At 35.4% G+C, this 25,087-nt stretch overlaps 1 protein-coding gene across 8 annotated transcripts in view; it reads left to right on the top strand.

Annotated features, from left to right (window-relative positions):
- The window catches only part of SLC38A9 (solute carrier family 38 member 9), a 109,582-nt gene extending 84,729 nt beyond the window's left edge, over nt 1-24,853 (top strand). For 4 of the 8 annotated variants that reach the window (XM_036847228.1, XM_036847232.1, XM_036847231.1 and 1 more), the window contains exons 11-15: nt 2,893-2,999; nt 12,756-12,869; nt 14,473-14,621; nt 18,353-18,442; nt 19,644-24,853. In XM_036847228.1, the coding sequence (XP_036703123.1) occupies nt 2,893-2,999; nt 12,756-12,869; nt 14,473-14,621; nt 18,353-18,442; nt 19,644-19,809 (626 nt within the window). In that variant the 3' untranslated portion in view covers nt 19,810-24,853. Of the gene's footprint in view, nt 1-2,892; nt 3,000-12,755; nt 12,870-14,472; nt 14,681-18,352; nt 18,443-19,643 lie in introns of those variants that run through there. The other 4 variants (XR_005019304.1, XM_036847233.1, XR_005019305.1 and 1 more) reach the window with 4 other exon arrangements.
- The last annotated feature ends 234 nt before the right edge of the window (nt 24,854-25,087 follow it).

Here is a 25,087-nt window from a genome sequence, read left to right as displayed (position 1 = left end):
CATGTAAAATTTTAAAAGATTATAGACAGAAGAAGGAGAGACTTCTCCTAAGAAAAATACATTTTGAATTGCTTCCACAGATAAAAATTCAGATGAAAGCTAGCAGACAAAAAACTTGATATAAAACAAAAGTATGTAATTTTTTTATCTTACTTTCTGATTTCTTTTAGAGCTACTGCTTGATTCTTAGTTGTTCTCACTTCCTTTCCTAAAATATTATGGTAAAAAGCCAGGGGGCTTTTTTTTCATTCCTACTTTTTACACTAAGGAATCACTTGTGATGGGTTGTCCTCCACTTTGCCACCTCCTTTGCCTAGATGCAGCACTGTTTTTGAGTAAATCATAGTCTTTTTCTACATAAAAGAAATTTTTTCATTTTTATATTAGCAAACCTTAAAGACAAAAATTGGCAGTGCTTTTAAAATGTTATTTTATTATTCTTATTTCAAAGCAACTTTATGTTTATTGTGTTTATTGTAGAAAATTTAGAGAATATAGGTAAGTGATTAATTTACAATAAATTCCATTAACCAGAGATAACCACTATTTACACTTTGTGGCTATCTCTACAGTCTTTTTTTTTTTTTTTTCACATACACACACTTTTTAAAATAAAAGTAAAATTGTATTATACATGCTATTTGACTTATGAACATTTGCTGTAGCATAAAGTCTTTCTCTGGAACATGATTCTTGCATAATATATACCACTGAGCAACTGCATCATAGTTTAGTCATTCCCCTCTATGTAGACATTTAAATTATTTCCAGTATTTTTAAGCAATGCATTTTAGATTAGCCATTGAAGAATGTTAAATGACAAATTCTCCCTTCCCTGATTACTTTTCTAAGTATTTTTCTGGCAAATTCAAGTAATAGAAGAGGAAGGACTTTAGAGTCAGACAAATTCAGTCAGACACCTGAATTTTTTTTTATTGAGGTATAGTTGATTTACAATATTATATTAGTTTCAGGTGTACAGTGTAGTGATTCAATATATTTGTACTCCATTACAAAATAATGATTATATTTCCCTGTGCTGTACAATATATCCTCATTGCTTATTTATTTTATACATAGTACTTTGTATCTCTCAATCCCATACCCCTATCTAGCCCTTCCTCCCTTTCTTCTACCCACTGGTTCACCACTAGTTTGTTCTTATATCTGTGAGTCTGTTTCTGTTTTGTTCTATTCATTCGTTTTATCTTTTAGATTCCATGTATAAGTGATAACATATACTATTTGTCTTTCTCTATCTGACTTATTTCACTAAGCATAATACTCTCTAGGTTCATCCATGTTGCTTCAAATGGCAGAATTTCGTTCTTTTTTTTATGGCTGAGTAATGTTCCGTTATACATATATATACCATATCGTCTTTATCCATTCATCTGTTGATGGACACTTAGATTGTTTCCATATCTTAGCTATTGTAAATAATGCTGCTATGAACATTGGGGTGCATTATCTTTTCAAATTAGTGTTTTCATTTTCTACAGATAAATACCCAGCAGTGGAATTGCTGAATCATATGGTAGTTCTATTTTTTAGTTTTCCATTGACTGCACAAATTTACATTCCCACCAGCAGTGTACCAGGGTTCTCTTTTCTCCACATCCTTGCCAACATTTGTTATTTATAGATTTTTTGATGATAGCCATTTTGTGTGAGATGTGAGGTGGTATCTCATTGTGGTTTTGATTTGCACTTTTCTGATGATTAGCAATGTGGATCATTTTTTCATGTGCCTGTTGGCCATCTTTGTATCTTCTTTGGAAAAATGTGTATTCAGGTCTTCTGCCCATTTTTTTTTAACATCTTTATTAGAGTATAATTGCTTTACAATGGTTTGTTAGTTTCTGCTGTATAACAAAGTGAGTCAGCTATACATATACTTATATCCCCGTATCTCCTCCCTCTTGCATCTCCCTCCCACCCTCCCTATCCCACCCCTCTAGGTGGTCACAAAGCACCGAGCTGATCTCCCGGTGCTATGTGGCTGCTTCCCACTAGCTGTCTATTTTACATTTGGTAGTGTATTTATGTCCATGCCACTCTCTCACTTCATCCCAGCTTACCCTTCCCACTCCCATGTCCTCAAGTCCATTCTCTACGTCTGCGTCTTTATTCCTGTCTTGCCCCTAGGTTCTTCAGAACCACTTTTTTTTTTTTTTTGGATTCCATATATATGTGTTAGCATACGGTATTTATTTTTCTCTTTCTGACTTACTTCACTCTGTATGACAGACTCTAGGTCCATTACTTCACTCTGTATGACAGACTCTAGGTCCATCCACCTCCCTGCAAATAACTCAATTTCGTTTCTTTTTATGGCTGAGTAATATTCCATTGTATATATGTGCCACATCTTCTTTATCCATTCATCTGTCGATGGACACTTAGGTTGCTTCCATGTCCTGGCTATTGTAAATAGAGCTGCAATGAACATTGTGGTACATGACTCTTTTTGAATTATGGTTTTCTCAGGGTATATGCCCAGTAATGGGATTGCTGGATCATATGGTAGTTCTAGTTTTAGTTTTTTAAGGGACCTCCATACTGTTCTCCATAGTGTTCTGCCCATTTTTTAATCAGACAGACCCTGAATTTGATCTTGCTCTGCCACATACTAGTTGTATGACCTCAAACAGAAATAACTGATATAAAGTACCTTCACAGAGTAGTCATTTCTTGATTCCTTTTCTCTCCCTTTTCAAGTATTTGTTAGTATAATGTTAGCCTTGAGGAACTTTGTAGAGACATTTTAATATTCTTATTCCCTGGACAAAACAGAGACAACTGATTTTTAGTAATCAACTTTCAGCTACTAATATTCATTTTCCAACTGTCAGTTTTAATGTGTTTTTTTTCCCCTTCTTTTTCTCCTAGAGATAAGATTTCAGTTTCCACAGCTGACTGGGGTGCTTACCCTTGCTTTCTTTATTCATAATTGTATTATCACCCTCTTGAAGAACAACAAGAACCAAGAAAACAATGTGAGTAATTACCTGAGGAATTGACTTTTGTTACCAGATATTAATTTTTAAATTTAAACTACAAAACAGTGGTCTGCAAACTTTTCTGTAAAGGTTCAGGTGGTAAATATTTTAGGCCTTGTGGGCCATGTGGTTACAATGACCCAGCTCTGCTATTGTAGCATGAAAGTAATGATAATATGTAAACAAGTGGGTGGTGACTGTGTTGCAAGAAAATTTTATTTACAAAAACAGACAGTGGTCTAGATTTCACCCATGGGCCATAGTTTACTGTAGAGCAGTCACTAAAAAAAAAAAAAAGATGTACAGATAATAGCAAATAGTGGTGATAAGATCTTTAAAAATACCCAAGTAATCTAAAAGAAAACAGGAAAAAGGAAACGAGAATATATGGGACAAATAGATAACAAACAGAAAGATAATAGATTCAAACCGAGTAGTATAGATAATTACATTAAAAATGGTCTAAAGACTACAACTAAAAGACAGAGATTGTCAGTCTGATTGAAAAACAAAACGTAATTATGTGCTGTCTACAAGAAATTTACTTTAAAAATATACCATGCAGACACTAAACATAAGAAAGGTGGAGAGGCTGGGGGTTTTTTTGTTTGTTTGTTTGTTTTGTATTTGTTTATTTTTGGCTGTGTTGGGTCTTCATTGCTGCGCACTGGCTTTCTCTAGTTGTGGTGAGCGGGGGCTACTCTTTGTTGTGATGCGTGGGCTTCTCATTGCGGCAGCTTCTCTTGTTGCAGAGCACGGGCTCTAGGCGCACGGGCTTCCGTAGTTGTGGCTCGTGGGCTCTAAAGCAAGGCTCAGTAGTGTGGAGCTTAATTGCTCCACAGCATGTGGGGTCTTCCCCGACCAGGGATCAAACCCATGTCCCCTGCATTGGCAGGCGGATTCTTAACCACTGCGCCATGAGGGAAGCCCCAAGAGAGGCTGTTTTAATATGAAAGTAGACTTCAAAACAAGGAGTACTGCCAGAGATAACGAAGAACATTATATGATGATCTTTAAGGATCAATTCATCAAGAAGACATAATAATCCTAAACATGTATGCACCAAGTGACTGAGTTTCCAAGTAAATGAAACAGCAACTGTCAAAACTGCAAGAAGTAAACAAATCCACAATTATAATTAGAGATTTCATCACCCCTCCCTTAATAATTGATAGAACAAATAGAAAATAAGTGAGGATATAGAAAACATGAAAAACATTATCAACCTACTTGATCTAATTGACATTTATAAAAGTCTTCTCTCAAACAACAGTAGAATGCACATTCTTTTCAAATGCACATGAAACATTTATCAAGATAGACCATATGCTGAGTCACTGAACAAGTCAATAAATTTGGAAGGACTGCAATCATACCAAGTATGTTCTTTGACCACAGTGAAGTTAGAAATCAATAACAGAAAGAAATTTGGGAAATTGACAAATATGTGGAAATTAAACAGCATACTCCTAAATAACTAATGAGTCAAGAAAGAAATCACAAGAAAAATTAGAAAAGTACTTTGAGATTACTGAAAATGAAGACACAACATACTGAAATATATGGGATGCAGCTAAAACAATGTTTAGAGGGAAATTTATAGCTGTAAGCACCTACATTAGAAAAGAATATCTCAAATCAATAACCTAACCTTCTATGTTGAGACACTGGAAAAAAGAAGAGCAAACTAAACCCAAAGGAAGCAAAATTTAACCAGTTACCTGTGGCCTTATTTGTACAATTTGAATTCAATTTGATAGCTTCTAACCATGTAAACAAAAATGATGAAGTTCTAATAGGAGTCTATACAATTGTTACTGAAATACAAATGAAAGAAGAGTTCACTGTGCCTGGGGATTCTGAGAAGTCTTCAAGTAATGTTTGGCAGAGTCATTATGAGGGCCTTTCTAAGTAGAAGGAAGTTAGGTCTCAAATTAGGGCAAGAATATAAGTCAAGCTCTTCCATTTTCATCTTTATTGTTACCTGGTTACATACAACTGGCATATTACCTGTGAGTGGTGTTGAAATTGAGTAAATCTTGATTTTTCCCAACTTCCTAACTTGGTGATCTTCAAATTTCATTTTCTTTGTATATAAAAGTAGCCTAATTTGATACCTGCCTCTCAAGTTTTTAATCATAATCAAATATTATAAAATAGGAAAAGCGTTTAACATGACCTGGTGTTTAGTAGGGGCTAGAAGTTTTTAGCTTTTCTACCTCTCTTACCCTTGCTTTCCTGACGTTTACAAACTGTGGATCTTTCTGTTAACAGGAGAGAGTATCCCGCAGATTTTTTCTAGTGCCTTTAAATTTGTTTTGCAATGAGAACATATTAAGTCTTCTCCAAGATTTCTTCCTATGATATTAATGTTAGAGTCTCAGAAAAATATATAACTGAACCACATCAGTTATTTCTTTCTCTCTTCTCTCATCACTGCACTAGATTTTAATGTTAAAAGTGGCTTTTTACCAAGGTTTCAGGGTAATACAAGAAAGCCATATGCAGAATGTTGCTTCACTGTTTATTAAGAACTGTAATTGGGATAGTCTTTGTTAAATTGCTCAACACCCTTTATACAAAGACTGTGGAGAGAAAATTTTCTGTGTTCAAGGCTAGGAAAAAGTTTCTCTTAATAAACTCATTGTTTGACAATAAGGGTCATATAACTATTCTTGTTTCTATTTTTGCTTTGATTTTTAGAAAACTTAAAGTATTAAGTCCTCTTATCTTTTTCTATAACTTTTCTTAGGCAAATGTATTTTTAGAGCTTTTATATTTCCCTGTATCCCTCACACTTTAGATAGGGTTTTTATTTTGGAAATGTTTAGTCTTATTGTATTTTTGTCATAAACAGTTTTAAATCTTTTGAGGGAATAGGAAGAAAATGTTACTTATCCTAAATAATCATTTGGAACTTTGGGGTGTAGAGGGAAAATTGAGGATATACTTTATGGCCTTTACTCTTAAATTCCTCTCCTTCACAAATTTCCTGACTCATTGCCACTTGAACTAAGCTGCCTACCACAAGTTTAGGAAGTTTAGAGATACGTGGAAAATATCTATTTTATCTTTACAGGAAATAGTGTATGTCATTAACAGTGTATACCTTGGTGTCAGCCAAGTCACCTATCTATCCTTATCAACTATGCCAGCTTAGACCAAGTACCACAGAAACACATTTTGTGAAGTTGGATTCTCATGTATATTGGGTCATTCTATCCATAAGGCTGTGTTTCTCAGACTTTACCACCAAAGTCCCCTTAATGACAGAGAAGAGCACCTTGTATACCCTGGGTATCTAGGGGTGAAGAACACAATTTCAGTGAACTCTCATGTTTTATCTTAAACACTCATGCATATTTTTATTGTGCTCATAATTAGTTTGTCTTACTAGAAAACAGTCTGAAAATAATGAGTTAAATTACAGGCAGACTTCACTTTGCACAGCTCCCATATGCATGAATTTCAGTTACTATGGCTTAGTTAAATTATGTCAGTACCCCCTAACCACATGGTTCAAATTTAGGTTGCCACAGGATTTGAACTATGAGTACTTGCATAAAGTAGTAACTGCTAGCCCTTCAGTTCATAAATCACTCCATAAATTACAGATGCACATCATGATTAGTTATCAGTCACACCACTTCTTTCAAAATCTGTCAGAGGTTGGTCACTGCCCATCTATTATTCACGTTACACCCAGAGGACAAAGCAGATAGTTCAGTTGCCTCCTTGTCACCAGGTGGTAAACCCACATTATATTTTACAAAAATGGAGAATCGAGGAAATTGGCAAACAAACACAAAAGTGCAGAAATGAAACAAAAAGTAATAATGCTGGAAATGAAATTTGAATCAAACATATTTGACTGTGGAAATGTTGACACTGCTGCCATTCGAGAGACTCTAGGTATGCAGCCAGAGGAACTTAGGGAAGGTGAACTTATCAACATGAATGAGGAAAGTGGTTGTGATGAAAAGGATGAAGATGTCCCAGAGGAAGTGACACTATCAAAAAACTTCACATTGAAAGAATTCTTAGTGATACTTCACAACATTGAAAGCACAAAAAATGAAATGTTGGAAGCTGATGAAAACTTAGAAGAAAGGAATATGACAGTTCACCAAAGCATAGAAAAGAAGTTTGCTCTTACAATTATACCGTGAGAAAGAGGAAGCATCATGGAACAATCATAATTTTTCCCATTGATTATTATGATCGCACTGCATGGTCATTTTTTTTAACAACCATTAATCTATTAAAATAGTTGATATAAGCATCTGCAGTGGTGACTTCAACTGCTCAATACTGGTGGAAGTAATCTGCTTAACAATCTCTGAAAGACTGTACAAGTCAATGAATCACTTGCGGATCTTCATCTGGAACCAACTTTGAAAAATCTTAGAGTCTTAGAACCTTCATCTCTAAGACTTTTTCTTGTAGTGACTCCCAGAGTCTTGGTTGGCGTCTGAACTGGTCCTTTCGCTTTTAGATTTTTTTCCTTTGTGCCTCTGATCGAGTCAGCACATCCCTTCTCCAGAGATTTTATGTTGTGGCTGGATGGAGTAATTCTCCCTTGGTGAGGTGTTAAAGGGGTCTTCCCAGTATCTGCGAGCCTTTGCTGCAGCGCAGCTTCCTGACTGACCTGTTCCTGGGTGAGAGCAAACAGCGGTGAGGCAGGAGCAGGAGCAGACCGACCCCAGCTGTGCTGCAGCTGCGAAGGCATCTTCCTCAAAAAAGGTGTCCAGGCGCCTTCACAGTCTCATAGTACCATGAAAAGAGAGGACTGTCCGTACTTAGCTTTGCTCCTGGAAATTCTTAAGAGGAAGAGCTTTGCTGGAAATTTACACCAGTTTACCTGAAGGTGTGCATTCCTCAGTGTGAGAAGCTCCGGACTGGGTAGAGAGATGAATGTTCCTGTTCATAGTCCCCGAAGGACATAGGAAGAGTCCTGCCTGCCTTTCCTACAGAAACACTCAATGGGCCTTGAAATCCATACTCCATATGTAAATACCATAAAATGAGTTCTTGTTTCTGCTGAGTTTTGGGACTAGCATTTTGTAGAACTAGTATGTGAGGTTCAGCTAATGAAATGTAACTCAACTTTTGTCACTTGTGGAAAATATTTTTTTAAAGGCTTAAAAATAAAAGTTGAAATGGATGATGTCTTCTTACTGTCTTAATTGATTGAAACTAGTATATGAAATGTGGCCCAGCTTTCAAAAAATCAGTTATACTTCATGTTAACTTCTTAAAATATTAATAATTACTAGTGATAAAGCTAATATTTATGAAACACTGTGTGCCAGCAAAATTCTAAACATTTTAAATACTTGTAAATATAAACACTCTCCTTTTGACTATACTTATATATTGCATAAATTAAGCTAAATGGGTACTATATTCTGAGAAAAACTTTGTCATTTGATTTATTTAATGATTGTACTTTTAATCAGGTTTCAGTAAGTAATTTGACTCACAGACGTTTTGTTAATATCATGATACAATATTTTCTTGAGATTTAAGTCAGAAAATATGAAGTTTGTCAGGAACTCTGAATTCTTAATGTTGATGTTGAGTTAGTCATTCACAGATCAGTAAAAAAAAAAAAAGCTTGAAAATAGAAAAGAAGATATAAGAATAAAAAAGGCCTCATTCTCTTCTATATAGACTATAGTTGGACGTGGATCTAAAGACATTTGTGAAGGAGAACAGTGAGGCGCCTAAACAGGTGTAGTGCTCAGATCTTCCAGGTTTTCCAAATTTGACTTAATTTCATGGGTTTTTTTCCACCAAACATAATTTTTTATATGTATAACTAAATGAGATATAATTTCTATTTTTAGCAAGGCATACCTTACCAAAAGAAAGTTGTAGAGTTGAAGATCATCCAACTCATTTCTTATCATCAGAATATATATTCTTTATAACCATCCTGGATATGGTATTTCCTCATCTTGTTGGAATTTCCTCATCATGTTTGAATCAGAACCTATATCGTGCTTTTTTTGTTTTGTTTTGCCTATCTTTGTTTAGTTTTATGCCCTGCTTACTTCTTTAAAAACTATTTGAGATGCCTTATATCTTAATTTATTATTCACTTCTTGCTTCTTATGAATCTGTGTAGTTTACTTAACTATATACATCAGCAGAAGTTTTTATGTAAATGTTTGGGGTAGGTCTGTCATTTTTTTAGTAAATGCTCCACTGGATAGTATTTTCACTATGAACAGTACGTGGAACAGATAGATTATAAAACGTATTTGAGAAACAGAATGTGCTCCCAGACCTACTTGTGTCCCAGTGGTCATTCTTCCTGTCATTAGTTCTCTACTGCCAGCCCTGCTAGCCACTGCTTATTTGTGAGGCAGAATAAGTTACCTTATTAATGTGTAGGATTCTTGACACATTACCAGTTCATATGGTCACTTGTGCCTGTTTTTAAATATTTTTTTACTTTGAGCCTCATTTTCTAAAAGATGGTTTTTTTCCACCATTTTCCATTAAACAGGCTTTTAAGAGGCCTAGAATAGTGATGGCTTGCGTTCAAGCCAGAGAATAGCAAAGCCCACATGTGTGCATGCTCTTCATAGGTGGCATGTTTCCCAGAATTGTGCTAAACCTCAGCTGCTTTTTATATTAAAATATCATTTCTGTTCCTTAGAGTATTTTCAGATGAAAACGGATATGTAACTCTTTTTTTAATATATAAATTTATTTATTTGTTTATTTTTGACTGCGTTGGTCTTCATTGCTATGCGTGGGCTTTCTCTAGTTGTGGTGAGCAGGAGATACTCTTCATTGTGGTGCACGGGCTTCTCCTTGTGGTGGCTTCTCTTGCGGAGCACCGGCTCTAGAGCGCAGGCTCAGTAGTTGTGGCACACGGGCTTAGTTGCTCCGTGGCATGTGGGACCTTCCCAGACCAGGGCTCGAACCCGTGTCCCTTGCATTGGCAGGCGGATTCTTAACCACTGCGCCACCAGGTAAGTCCCCAGATGTGTAACTCTTGACCTAGTTCTACTGAATGTACATTTATACTACTGTGAAATAGAACTTTTCTGATTATAGTATTTCTCTTGCATCTATATGTGTGCTTTATTGTATCATTTGTTACTCAAAACTTGTTACCTCTCTTTCACCTTTTTCTTTACTATTGTTTATTAACTATGATACAAATGTATTAGAAACTGGTTAGCTCTCCATCGTAGTAGCTAAGGGCATGCAATTTGGAGCCAGAAAGTCTTTGGTTTGAATATTGACTTCACCAACTGTTCACTGTGTAACCATGAAAAATGTTGTAGGGACTTCCCTGGTGGTGCAGTGGTTAAGAATCCGCCTGCCAATGCAGGGGACACGGGCTCAAGCCCTGGTCCGGGAGGATCCCACGTGTGCACCACAACTACTGGAGCCCGTGCTCCACAACAAGAGAAGCCACCGCAGTGAGAAGCCCACGCACTGCAGTGAAGAGTAGCCCCCGCTCACCTCAACTAGAGAAAGCCCGCGTGCGGCAACGAACACCCAACGCCACCAAAAAAAAAAAGAAGAAAAGTGTTGTAACCTAGCTGCACTAATTTACTTATCTATAAAATGAAGAAAAGGATTGTACCTACATTAAGTGAGATAATATATGTACTGTGCTTTGCACAGAGCCTAGTACCTAGAAGCACTTAATAATTGTAGACAGCATGATTATTTTTACCTACATTTACTGAGTTCCTACTATGTACCAGGTATTGTCCTGGGGATTGGGGATACAAAGATGAAGAAGACACAGTCCTTGTCCTCAGGGGTCTCATAGTCTAGTAGTATGGACCAACTTAGATGTGGAAAAATTAAAATACCAGCATGATAGAAGAACTATTAACCTTGACTACTTTTTGGGTGTCAGAGAACATTTTCTTTCCAGTTGATATCCTCATATCATATATATAGATTCTTTTATAATAAAAATTAATGACAATTACAATATAGGGTAGTAGATGCTATATTTCAGATATGTGTGCAGTGCTATAAGAACAGGGAAGCAGAAGGGGGAAACTGTCTTATCAGGAAGCCCTTGCATCTTTGCCTTTTTATCTTCATCAGATTTTCCCCAAAGTTTGCTAAGGTACACATCTTTGCAGGAAACCTGCCCCAAATAATGTGTTGATCACGTGGTGTACTGGCTAAAGACTCCATGAAATGGTAGCTGTCCTTTTTTATATATAGCTCTCTCTGACACAGCCTTCTTGGCCTTCCAAGATTTTGCGTTTTGCAAAACTTCTTTGTTCTTGAGTGACATTGAGTAGGTTGAGGGTAGAATGACTTTCAAACGTCATAATGGGAGACTACTACCCTTTGATATGAAAATAAGAGTTGCCTGGTTCATTTCTGTTTATACTACACAAGACCAACAGGCAACCCAAGGGGTGGCTGAAGTCTAGCCTGAGATGGGCCCTAGAGCTTCAAGAACTAGAGGAAAGACTTTGGAACTTCCCTGGAGGTTTGGTCAGCCTCTCCTTCTTCAACCCTACACAATTAGAAACTCTGAAAAGGCTGGAAGCAATCTCCATAATCCAGGTTCCTGTAGTTCCATAGCCTATCCACTGTCTAATTTAGGGTTTGAAATCCCTGTTTTGTTTTCAAGCTGATTGTCATCTTAGACCTAACTTTGGATTTCTCATAGTTAGTTACTTGCTTTTTAAGTGAATTTATCAACATTTAAGTTTATAACTCTCTACTGTTGCTTTAGCCCATTTAAGGAGGAACGTTTTCCCAAAAATCAGAAATGTTCTCTAATACCAAATGTCCAGTTTTCTTACTGTGGTATCAAACTAAAGCAAAATTGTATATAATTTTTTTTCTTACCTGTTTTCTTAGCTTTCAAAGTAATGTGTGTTTAAAATGAAAAGTGAATAGGCTTATAGCCATAATTTAGTTGTGCTGAATTATTTGGCCATAACTTTAGTGGTGATGGAGACCAGATTTATAAGCTGTGGGATCTGTTCTGTTTGGATCTGACAGCTGGCTTCATTAAATATCTTGGAGCTTTTTACTTTGCATGGGGATGGTTGGGAGGGTGGGAACAGCAGTGGAAGAAAGCAATCCACTTTATTTAATGTTCTGCATTTGTTTACTGGTTCCAATCATAACATTGTGCAGCTGTTTGAACAGCTGCCTTTTGATTTCCTTTTGTTTACTGTTTAGGTTTATTAAGCGTGTCTTTAATACCTGCTTATTGTCTGCTTTAGCTTTCCTTCTTTATTAAATATATTTTAATATATACCAGTCTCTTTTGGTCTAGGCATGCTTTGATGATTTAGCAAGTTAATTCACTAAAAGAAAAAAAATTTTTAATTCCATAAGTCATACAGAAAGTAGCCTATTCTTGATTTCTTGTTGTCCCTTAGCTTTATTATTTTAGTTAAATATTTTATATTTTGGCAAATGAATTACATTTTGAAATTAAGTCAGAATTTCAGTCATGTTAAATCACCATTTATGTTAACTTTCTAAGTCTGCCAACAGGTAGCTTATTCTACATACTCCAGAATAGTTTTTAAAAAGTTGTCAGACTAATTGTAAAGTACATGAATCTTGTTTTAACTACTTTCTCTGAACAAACTGGATACCCAGGAGGTATACACAGACACACAGAGCAAAAAGATAAATCTTATGTTTATTTGTCAGTCTTATTATTTAGCCTATTCAGGTATACTTACTTACTAAAAATTTATTCAACGTTGTGGAAATTTTATTCTCTCTTTACAGGTGAGGGACTTGTCCATTGCTTATATGCTGGTGACATTAACTTATCTCTATATTGGAGTCCTGGTTTTTGTTTCATTTCCTTCACCACCATTATCCAAAGATTGTATAGAGCAGGTAAGGCACTGTGTACCCTCTCTGTGTGATTGTTTACACCTTCATATCTGCAGAGCAAGCAGTGTGATACAGTAGCAAAATATAATACTAGACAGGCCTGAGTTTGAATACAATCTCTACTATTTACCGTGCATGTGGGAATTTAAGCACCTTCCCCCTCCTTTGTGAGCTTCGGTTTCCTCTTCCGTTAAATACTATAATAGATACTCCATAGATTTTTAGATTTTTAGGTCTTCTCTCTGAGAAGACCTACTGCATGCTGGCACCTTGTGGTACTCAAATAAATGATTCCTATTATATGCATAGTATTTTTGTGTGTGGGGGGAATTGTACTAGTAGTAGTCTTGAATTTATAAACCCTCCACAGAGACTATATTCAATTCCCTTATTTTCCAAAGTCCAGATCTGGAAATGTCTTGAATAAACTGGTGTCTTAGTTCATCAGTCCATAATAATAGGTCTGACACCCATTTTGGTACTATGTGTCAAGTATCAAAGCAAAGAAAGACTATTTGACTGTTAAAAAGACAGAGGGAGAGACAGAAAGAATAAAAGAAACATTCTTTTGCTAAAAGGTTGCCATAAATAATATTTTCTTTGCTTTGGCCTGTCATAAACCTGGGAATAGTGTAATCTCTAGTTTTATGTAACTGAAGAATTTCTCACAAGAAATAGCATGCACAGGTGATTTTCTTTCTAGGCAGAAGAAATTCCTCTAATAGAGTGTAGTGGAGTATATAATATGATTTATTACAGATGAATTATAAAGATTATTTCAGCATAATAGTGGTAATAATGTTCTCATCTTTATAAGATAAATAGGTTTGAGTTATTGCTGTTATGATAGCTTGAAATGTTCTCTTGATTTCCTTGATTCCAGAAGTTCTTTGGCTTGGCAGCCAAATGTTTGCTGAAAATTCCCCTGATGTGAACAATCCCATATAAAGCCCACTCCCTTGGGAATGAGAATATCTGTGGTATTTGTATTTGCAAGGAAAAAAAAATCTGAGTGATTAGCTTTTTTTTTTCTTAGATGCCTAACGAAAATGGAGAAAAGAATCATGAAAGGAAGGAGAAATAAATTCTTTTCTATTTATTGATAGACTGTACATAATAATGATAGTAGGTGATAGATACACTCTCACCTTATTCTGTAATCTTACTTTGAAAGTGCTACAGTGTTTCAGAGGAGGAAAAGCAAGAGAACTATTAAGGATGAAGTAGCATTGAATTAGCTATTTAAATTTATTCAAACAAATTTATGCTTGAACCTTATAGAGCAGTACTTCTCAGACTATCAGTGGTGGACAAGGTCTTCTTTGTTGTTGCTGTTTCAATATCAAATCATTTGCAGACTGATACTTTTGTAAAATGCCACATTTTTATTCTAATGTCAAATGTCTTTAAGTTTCCAAACACTTACTTTCAATTTCTGTACTTAGCTCATTGAAGAATAATAGTTAACAAACAGTTTGTGGATGGACGCCCGTCCACAAACCACAATTTGAGTGGCACCCATGTTCAAACGAAGCGAAAAAATTCCATTTTATAAATTTGTATATACTGAATTTGATTTGTAACATTATTATCTTTCTTGGATTAGAATTTTTTAGACAACTTCCCTAGCAGTGACATCCTGTCCTTCATTGCAAGGATATTCCTGCTGTTCCAGATGATGACTGTATATCCACTCCTAGGCTACTTGGCTCGTGTCCAGCTGTTGGGCCATATCTTCGGTGACGTTTATCCTAGGTAAGGGCTCTTCTCTTGACCAGCAAGATGTGCCAAGCAACAAATGACTGTGCAAACAGGTCAGTTTAAAATGTGACTGATCCTTTTGCTATAAAAATTTGCCTAATGAACAGTGAAAAATTTGCCTAACACCAAGGATAGATCATTGGTGTTCTTGTCCCAGAAGAGCTTTAAAAATAGAAGCCTCTCCCTTGTCTAGAATGATTTAAAGTTAATTCCTTCCAGTGTATTTATGTTAGCTCTGATACCAGTTATATTTATCTTATGATTTAGTCGCCATTAATCTACTCTTTGCCAAGAAGTTAATAGTATGTAGGACCTGTATGGCTAATGAGAAGCAACTCTTTTAATTATTGGTTATTGATATTTACTTGTATATTTTACATTCATGCATTTTTACATAAATGATCATTGTTTAGGATTGAAGGTGAGATACATAACAAGTTTAATTTCTTATTTGCTTCTGTAACTACTGCTGTAATTTTTAATCTCTTATTGGTAATGGAGGAGTTGTGAGTCCTTTTGAAAATCTGTTCAAAGCTAGTCACCCTCATCCAAGAGAAGTTTCTATATGCTGCTTCAGGTTTCCCTGAAACTTCCTTGTGGACCCCTGGTTAACTCCTACTCTTAATTAAGTTTTATTATAGATTCATTCTAGTAAAAAGTACCTAACCCTGACCTATTTTATTGGGAATATATGATCTTAAATGAAGAAAACTTTTGGATAAAATTTGAACAAAATTACATTTACGGTAACCAGCTAAACAAGTGGTCTTAACCAGTTTATTTGAAGTGAACTAATGCAGTCTTTCCCCTCATTTAATAAATAATTAGTTATAAATATGTAGGTTTAAAAACACAAAAGCTTTTAAAAGCAGAAATCAAGAGTTACCAGGCTTCTAGCATTGACAATAGCAGCAGCTACAGTTTTCACATTGGATTTCAGTAAATATTATTCCTATTGTGTTTATACACCCTGCTATATTTACATTCACCAAAATAAAATAAATACGAAGAAGTAATAGATGAAAAACATTCTAGGTAAATGCCTTATTCCTGTTTTCTGCCATTATTTTGCGTAATGTTGGCTGTTAGAATGTTTTTTCTTCTTGGAAAAAGTCTGGAATTCCCTTTTGTGTTCACATTACTTTTCTTCCCCTGCCACCAAGAACATATTATCATTTATCCTACAGTTACAAGTACTCTACAGACTGCATACTTTGGAGCATACTTTTTGATTTCAGGACCCCTTTACACCTTTAAGGTTTGAGGACCCCCAGGAACTTTAGCTTATGTGGGTTATATCCATCAATATTTAACATATGAAAAATTAGAACAGAATTTTTAAAATGTTTATTAATTTATTTAAAAAGCAATAATAAATCCATTACTTGTTAACATAAATAACATTTTTGAAAAATAATGATTTTCAAAAAACTTTTCTTTTACATTTCAAAACCGATTAATGACATTAAAACTGATTTAATGTCTGATTTGCTAGTAGATTATTGGATTCTCCTAGCTTCTTCTGCATTCATTCTGTTGTAATGTGTAATTTTTGTTTAAATATATGAAGAAAATACACCCTCCCATAGACACATAGTTGGAACAAGAAGGAGTACTTTTAATAGCCTTTTCAGATCATTGTGGATATTCTTCTTTGATATTATGCCATACCTTGACAAGTGGTAGTTTTTTAAAAGTTAGTTGAATCTGAAACTCAGTTACATTAAAATCCATTGGTCTATCTTACACTTTGGATCTTTTACCCATGCATGATTTTATAACATCAGGGTTAGTCCTTTGGAAAATATTGGTTCAGTGAGTTCTGTAGATCTTCCAAATGTTGACACACTTCATTATGCACACTTCAAAACCCACATTCATTAATATCAAAAGTCTTTAGATATTTATTGGAAAACTGTCGAGCTCTCATGGTGGCAAATACAAGCTCTCCAAAATTCTAGTTTTTACTCGGAAGCTCAAATGTTATCATTGGCAACACAAACTACCAGTTGCTTTCCTTGAAATTACAAGATCATATCATTCATTTTCAAGAAAATGTCTGTCAAATACCCAAGTCTGAAGAACCATAGTTTGTCTGCCTTTCAAGTAAAAATAGCGGTCTTCGGATAAAACGGCGGGGTTGTCCCCCAGCTCAGTTGCACAAGTACTTTTCCTCAAGACAACCTTTTTACTTCAGTATGCAGCAGATGTGCTTTATTATATACTTCCTATTTGATCATACAGAATACTAAAAAGATGTATGTTCGAAGTATGAGATTTAATAAAACATAATTTTTACTCCTTTATCAAGGACAATTTTTAATAAAACTTTTTTTTTTTTTTTTTTTTTTGAGAGTGTTTGGCAGTAAAGAATACAGTATAGAATACAGACAGGTGCAGCTGCCTCTAGCCATGCTAAGGGGGCAGCAGTTTACCCACCAATGCTTTTGCAAAGCAAGTAGTGTTTTGTCTGATTGGAAAATAATTTTTACCTCAGGGCTTCCTGAAAGGGAATTAGGAACTTCCCTGGGGTTCGTGGTTACACTTTGAGAACCACTACTTTGGAAAATACACAAAGTTGATTCCTTTTACAATATAGAAATAACAAAGGTCCAACCAATGTCTCTCTCAAAGCTCTGAAACAATTTTAAGGTTGGAGTTTCTGGATAAATAGTAAGATCTAGAAGCCTGAATATCTTTGTAATTCATCAAGATGGATGACTAAACACTTATTTGTATAAATAATTTTCCTTATTTTTAATTCTTTCTGTAATCTATACCTAGGATTAATTAACCTCTGATAACTTGGGCTCAAAATGTTGCTTTGATGTGTAAATTTGGCTTTTAAGGATCATTTTTGGGGGAAATGGAGTTATTTCTTGAGCATCGCATTCCATCTACATTATGTTTATTTGTGTCCAGAAGTGATTCCCAAACCTTGAATTGTTAACATCTAGTTCAAGTTATTTAGCAGATATTCTATTCATGGTAAATACTGAATAGCTTTAAATGACTAAATCTGAAAAATAAAAACCTGCCCATTTTGCCTTACCCCTTAATAAAATTTATTTTTCTAATTATAAAAGTAAACACTTTACAAAGAAATATTGTAAAACATAAAATTTGTTAAATATAGAAACAAAGAAAAATTACCCCAAATCCCAGATTATAACACAGTCACTACACCCGTTTCAGTGTATTTCCTTCTGATATTTTTTCAAGTGTTTTCAGACTTTCTTGTGTAGTAAAAATCTAACTTTTCCTCAAGTTGCCTAGATGGATTTTTACCATCTAGGTAACAGTGATTACTTATTTTTAATGTTTTTTAATATATTCCATCAAGTAAATTGTTACCCTGCCATATATCTAGGATGCTTCTGTCTTTTCACAAATATCTTTATGTTAATAGCTTTTTCAATTATTTTCTTATGATTTTCCACCCAAATGGAATTATGTGTCAAAGAATGTGAACCCTGATACACACTACCAGTTTGCTCCTACAAAATTTAACCTATTTATATAATTGCACAAAAGGGCCAGTATCACTGTCCCATCACCAGTATTGAGTACTATTGTTGCCTTCTATTTATGCTGTAATTTTATTGTCAAGTTTAAGACATTCTCATTTTAAAGATGATAATAATGAATTTTATTCTCATATTAATTGTTATAATTTGCCTGTTTTTATATTTTTTCTTCCTCCAAACTCTCTTCTCAACTTTTAGCATTTTCCACGTGTTGATTCTTAATCTAGTTATTGTGGGAGCTGGCGTGCTCATGGCCTGTTTCTACCCAAACATAGGAGGAATCATAAGGTACTGCCTGTAAGGGAACTTTGCCCCTTCATATATTGGTCTTTATTTTTATGCTTTTCCTGTTGTTGTTGTAGTTGTTGTTTTGATATAATTGTATAAAATTCCTGTGAGTATTTAAAACCAGTAACATTCAAATGTAGTTCCCTGGTATCAGTTAAGGTGCTCGTTATCTTCCATTTCTGCTTATTCCTGACTCTAGAAGTCCCATTATCCCTTAGCCTTATGTACCTCTCCCCTTCTCTTTTTCTTTTTCTCATAATTTTCCACTGTATTCCTTTTTCTTTATCCAAAATAAAGTTGTTTTTAATATATAATATATAACTTCTTGGGGTACCTCAAATGTCTCTAATATGTCAAGGCTATGTCCTAACTTTCTTAATCCCTTTCTACTCAAGAACATATTTCAGTGTCAATTGTAGTCATGAAGTAAGAGTTTAGATCCCAGATGGCTCTTTCCTTAATATCCTTTCTCCAAATACATTGTGATAGGTTGAGTAGATTGGGAATATATTTGTGACCTCAGATTCTCATGGAAAACTGAAATTTAGAATAATCTGATTTCCTTGACCTGTAGAGAGCAGGACTGAGTCACTTTTTGGAAGACCCTTACCTAAGAAAGTAGCAAGAAACAAAAGGGGAGACTTTTAGCCTGATGCTTATTGAATATAATGGATTTACAAGTTCCCATTAACCTGTTTTCAAGAAAACTAAGTATAGGGAAGGAGAGAAGAAAGTATGGGTTCCTCTGTCATGTGTTTAGGTATTTTTGTTACTATCTTTGATAATTATGCTGAATGCCAAGGAGGCACTCTCAGTCTTAAGCAGATGCTAGCAGTCCTTCAACAACTCAGAATTTATAATTAGTTTATAAAAGATCAAAGGTAGGAAGCCTATCTCCAGATGTTTCTGAGGAAGTAGCCATAATCACTGAGATACAGAGGAACTAGGGAGATTTGAGAGATAAATAAAAAAACTCTTTGTCAAGCAGATGCTATAAAGATGAACAGGAAATAATATTTTATATTAACTTAGCAAGTAAAATAAGTTTTAAACTCAAATGCTTTATGTCAACAACAAATGAATCAAAAACAATTTTATTGTAATATCAGACTGAGGAGGATTTAAATTGTACTATATTTACCATAATTGTAAATCAGAAAAACACAGGATGAATATTAACCCAAAAGCTTTTATTTTGCAGATATTCAGGAGCAGCATGTGGCCTGGCCTTTGTATTCATATATCCATCTCTCATCTATATAATTTCCCTGTACCAAGAAGAGCGTCTAACATGGCCTAAGTTAATCTTTCACATTTTCATCATTATTTTGGGCCTGGCTAACCTAATTGTTCAGTTTTTTATGTGAAATAGTCAACTGTCTTCTCCAGATCTTTCATGGTGTTTTGAACTCTGACAACAGTCCCACATAAACTCACTTGTAAATGCTGTTGTTGCCGTAATTATTAATGTTTTCCTAAGGTAATTTGAAACCAAGGGAAATAGTGGTCCATTAATAAGTAATTCTTGTTAGAATGGGGAAAATGGCAGTAAGAGTGGTCTTAATCTCTTTACCTTTTTCGTATTCACTCACCTCTTCATTCTCACTGTCTTTTCTGAGTAGAAATGTATGCCCCTAGGAAAAATCATGCTGGGTTTTGCTTTTAGAGATGTAGGGTGGGTGGGTTTATTCTGGCTACAATAATGATTCTCAGAGTGTCAGAGCAACTATATTGCCAGATCCCATTTCTGTTTTATGTTTCAGTGATTCACTTTTATTTAATTACTTGCTATATCATTTCTGCAGTTTGCCCAAACCTTTACTGTTTTGGACAGTAAACCAAATACCTCATTTTAAAAAAGAAGTGTCCATGACATCAGTGTTAGTAGAGTGAATTCTTACGTGAGCCCTTAATCTCTGTTTTAAAAAAGAAAGAAGGGAAAAAAAAAAAAAGCAATGTCAGCACAGGCCCCATGGTCATGAAACTTATGTAAAATAAAGGAACTAGGAGAGAGTTTGTTGCTATCTGACTCCTCTTTTGTTTCTAATCCAGTTCCAGTTCCCCAAACCACATTTTGCATAGGAACAAGTATGATTGTCCTCATAGACCCAGGGGGCTCTTTGGCTTTTTGGACCCCTGAGGATTGCATAGGATGTGATGTCAGGACCAGTGAGGAAGAATATAGGAAGCATGGAAGAGAGGGATATATGAGGCGTTAAGGGAATAGAGAGGGGCCAGAAAGAGTGAGGCCTCCTTAAAAGTGTATTCTCTGCTGGGGGTGAAAGTGATTTCTTCAACACAGGAAAGGATTACTTTTGTTCAAAGTATGACCTCCAGAAGGAGACCCCCTCAACTTACTTCTGTAACTGTCAGGGTAGAGGTTAAATCCCCAAAAGAAAAACTACTTGGATCTGAGAAAAGGATTAGGAAATCTGAATTCTTTGATTGGCACTCTCCTCTTTTTCTTTCAAACTAAAAACTAAACCAAAATCTAAATCCATGTCTTTCATGTAATATAGCCTCCATGTTCAGCTGGAAAAGTTAGATTTCTCTAATTTTATGATACCATTAAACAGTGTATTGTGTTAATACACATCCCAAGATAATGTGTAGATTTGTGTTATTTTCCTTCCTTTGAGAAAGACAGGTGAAATGGTTTTTTAAACCTGGTAAAGAGCCCCAGATTCAAGACCAGCCGTTCTTCCTTTTAGCAGAGCTTTCTATCTAGTCCATAGACCCATACCTATACTGATGAACTATACTGTCTAAAGCTCTTTTTTAAAAAGTCTCATTATGAAAATTCTCAAGCATACACAAAAGTAGAAAAAAATAATATGATAAATCCCCCCATACCCATCCCCTACATGTAGTAATTATAAGACTTTGCTGCATTGCTCACCTATCCCCCTTTTTTTCTCTTCCACTGAAACATTTTAAAGTCAATCTTCAAGTTATGTCATTTCATCTCTACAAACCTTAATATGTACTTGAACTTAGTTACGTTTATTGAGGGAGACAGTCTCTCTGAAGTTTTTTGTTGTTGTTGTTAGCAGAAACTGCTGGTAGAAGTTAGGTAATTAGAAAATTCTGCATTACGTGTCTGGATCCCTGTGTTAACCTCTCTTAGAACAGGAATATAAGGCGTGGAGAAAATGTGTCTCTGTGCCTCTGCATCTTTATGATTTGAGAGTTTTGTTCAGTTAGAGACATAGGAATCAAAAGCCAGACCTTGAGAGATCTTCCAGGCTTAATCCTTGTTTATCTCTAGTTGCCTCCCTTGTCTTTAAAAACTTCAGAGACAAAGTTGCATTGCCTTTTTTCAATGATATACTTGAATGTTTTAACACATAGAAAAGTGATTTGGTATATTTTTGCACATTTAATAATCAAAGTGAATATGAAAATGAATGCATTATTGATTAAACTAAAAAGCAACGTGATATTTGCTTTTTGTTTTCTTTAAGAGACTTGCTGATTTAGAATTTCCAAAATCCTATGTTAGACTTATGCTGAATGCTGAATGACTTTGCCTCCTTAGGTTTTTCTTCACAAAACCAGCTCCTTTGGCCTATTAATTAGCTTGGTCGGAAAACTCTTTGTGTACATGTGTCCTGGCTCACAAATTAGAATGATGAGATGAGATCTCATTCTGATCATATTACAATTAATTTTAGACTTTCTCTGCTGTCATCTCTTTGAATTTTCTAATTAAATTTCTTTCACTTTTTGCTCTGATGTGGTTAATCTTAGTTTCTTTGAATTTAGCTTATTTAACACATAACTGAGGACGTTATAAAATTTAAAATAGCTTGTTTAGAGAGCTCTTCCTTGGAAAGGCTCTGGATGAATATGTGGTATGCTAATACTATTGCCAGAAAGGACAAAGAAATATGCTTTGACATTTGACACCTATGGATGATCATCCAAAATCAGTTTCATCATCACACCCAAAAAATGTATTGGAATAAAGAATAAACTTACCCACAAAAAGGGACTGTGTTAGAGGGAAATATTCACTTCATTTACACTAAATATATTTTGCAAATACAATACAGCCACTAAATGTAGAGGCAGAAGAGTTTTTGGTTTCTACTTGGAGTTCATTAGGAGAATTTTTTTATCTGTATTTTGACTTACTCATTTCCATAAATAATTGAATAACTACTATCAGGGAGGGGGAAATTTCCCCCTATCCCTCTTGAGTTCTTTTGGCTGGTCTAATAATTAAATTGACCCAAGACATATTAACGGGAGAAAGAAGCAAAACAAAACAATTTAATTTGCATGTGTAGAATTCTCATAGAAATGGGACCCCGGAAGTGACCAAAGCAAGCTGTTCATATATCATTTTTAGACAAAGAAAGATTTGTGAAGATTTAACTTATGCTAGGGAGCAAACTGATGAAGAAGTAACAACATTTGTTTATAGTACAGCTTTTTAAGCCTTGAGTTCCCTAACTCGGGTGATAAGGACGCTTTGTAGCCTCCTGGTATAGGGAGGATACCTTCACCTGGGAGATTTATTTCTCGCTTTCATGGGGAAGGGGTAAGTCAGAGTGTTTTTTAATGGCTTTTGTTTCCACCAGCTGTTTCTCAAGTAACTTTAATTCAAAATAATCACTGTGCCACTGTGGCGTATCTTGAGGCAGCCTGTCCTGAGCCCCAGCACTGCCATGTTCGGTACTTTGGAGGAGGCAAGTATGTATAAGACATCACTCATATCCTAAAGGAACTTGTGGTCTAGTAAAGGAACTACGCCTACAGTTGACTATAATGCAAGGCACTTTCAGACAAAGAGAAACAGATCCCTTCCAGTCGGGATCCTCAGGGAGGGCAGGTAAAGAAAGCTGAGTGGTAAAGCTGCAAGGACACATTTTCAGCCTTCTCCTAATAACTGTACAAAATTTTAGGTGTTCGACACATTCACCATCAAGTGGGATCTTCTAAAGTGTAATTGCTTTTACTTTGGCAAATTTTCTCTAGGATAAGTTTTATAAGAAATATTTAACTGCTTCTGTATACTGTTTATTGTTCTCTTTGCATTTTAACACTGCAAGATTCACTTCTGTGAATCTTGGACAGCAAAGTACAATTGGTCAATAGGGGAAATAATCAGTAACACATTGGGCAGTACAAACAGAAAGATTCTATAAGATTTTCTCTCCAAAAATTTGACTTATTTATCTGTATTCAAAACGTCAAATGTTTGGGCTCATTGATTAGAGCAGAAGATATTGATGCTGCTTGTTTTCTTTACAAAGGACTGACCTGTTGCTTTTTAGAATCTGGTCGTGGTGATGTGGTGGTGGTTTGTTTTCTCATCCCAGTTCGAACGTCCAAAAGAAAATCCAAATCTAGCTGACACCTAAACAATAGAATGTTACATTAGTTTGTTGTCCAAAATGGAACGCGCACAAGGCAGCCTGGCTGGCCCCAGTTTCACAGTCGACTGCCGACTTCACTTCAGATTATGTAAACATGTATTGCAAAACAGCTCTGACGGGAACCTCATAACCTAAACACTATTCTCTGAAATGTAATTTGTTGTCTTTTTATATAAAAGAAGAAATTAAATCAAAATTATTTTGAAGAAAAACGACTCTGGGATTTTGTTTAATTGAACTTTGCCAGGAAATGACATTGCCTAGTAGCACTGACCCCAGGGTAGAAGGAGTCCATCTTTTGCAGGGTCAGACTTCTCAAGTGACTCTGCGTGTGTCACATCAGGTCACTCAAGTGACCGATGCATGTCTTACATGCCCTCTCTCATGTTCTAGATCCTAAAAAAAAAAGGTATATGCTTTGTATTTTAACCAAAACCTAAAATGATCATCCCTTTTGGACAATAAACTGTTTGACTTCTCCCTCTAAGAGCATTTCAGAATGAATGTGGCACTTCAGATAAGTGTAGCCCAGTTTCTGGCAAAGAGCTTAGTATCATAATCTTACAGAGCCATTTAAGGCAATAGAGAGCTCTTATCTTCTGCCTGCCTTAAGTAAAATTCCTTTTTTTCCCCAATGTCATTTTTTTTTTTATATTTCTCAACTCTTCTGCAAAGATAAAATAAGGCTATGTCTTTTTAAAAGATTAAAAATTCCTCCATTCTCCTTATTCATCTCAGGCCATAAAGTACAGGGCTGGGATAGGGATTAGAAAGGGCACACTCTGCAGATTTTTCCTCCTTTGGGTCTCTCTTGATGTCCCAAGTAATCCAACTGTGTTTGGTTTTAACAGACACTTAATATACACTTGTTTAATCAATCAATTAATGAGGCAGGGTTCCACTTTAATGGAAAACAATAATTGCTACTTTTTAAGAGTGTTTCGTTTCTACTTGGAGTTCAATACCCAAAAAAAAAAAAAAAATTGGGCCAATCAGGTTCAGAATTAGTCTCTCGGCCAATATTTAAGTACTAACCGGATGCCAGACTCTGTGCTAAGCACAGAGTATCCAGTGGTAAACAAGGTGGATGTGGCCCTGACAGTCAGCATCCTTGCCCACCCTCTGAACTCCGGCAGCTGGTCATTTTCCAAGATAAAACTTTGATTATAATCACACAAAGTTATGTAGACATGTGGACAAATACTGGAAGGGGCCACAGAAGAATAAATGTGGGTTACCTGTTGAAGTGATGAGGTTCTAG

This window comes from Balaenoptera musculus, chromosome 3 (assembly GCF_009873245.2).
Source record: "Balaenoptera musculus isolate JJ_BM4_2016_0621 chromosome 3, mBalMus1.pri.v3, whole genome shotgun sequence".
Lineage (NCBI taxonomy): Eukaryota > Metazoa > Chordata > Mammalia > Artiodactyla > Balaenopteridae > Balaenoptera > Balaenoptera musculus.
Note: the sequence above shows the minus strand (reverse complement) of the source record. Positions and strands in the feature narration are given on the sequence as shown.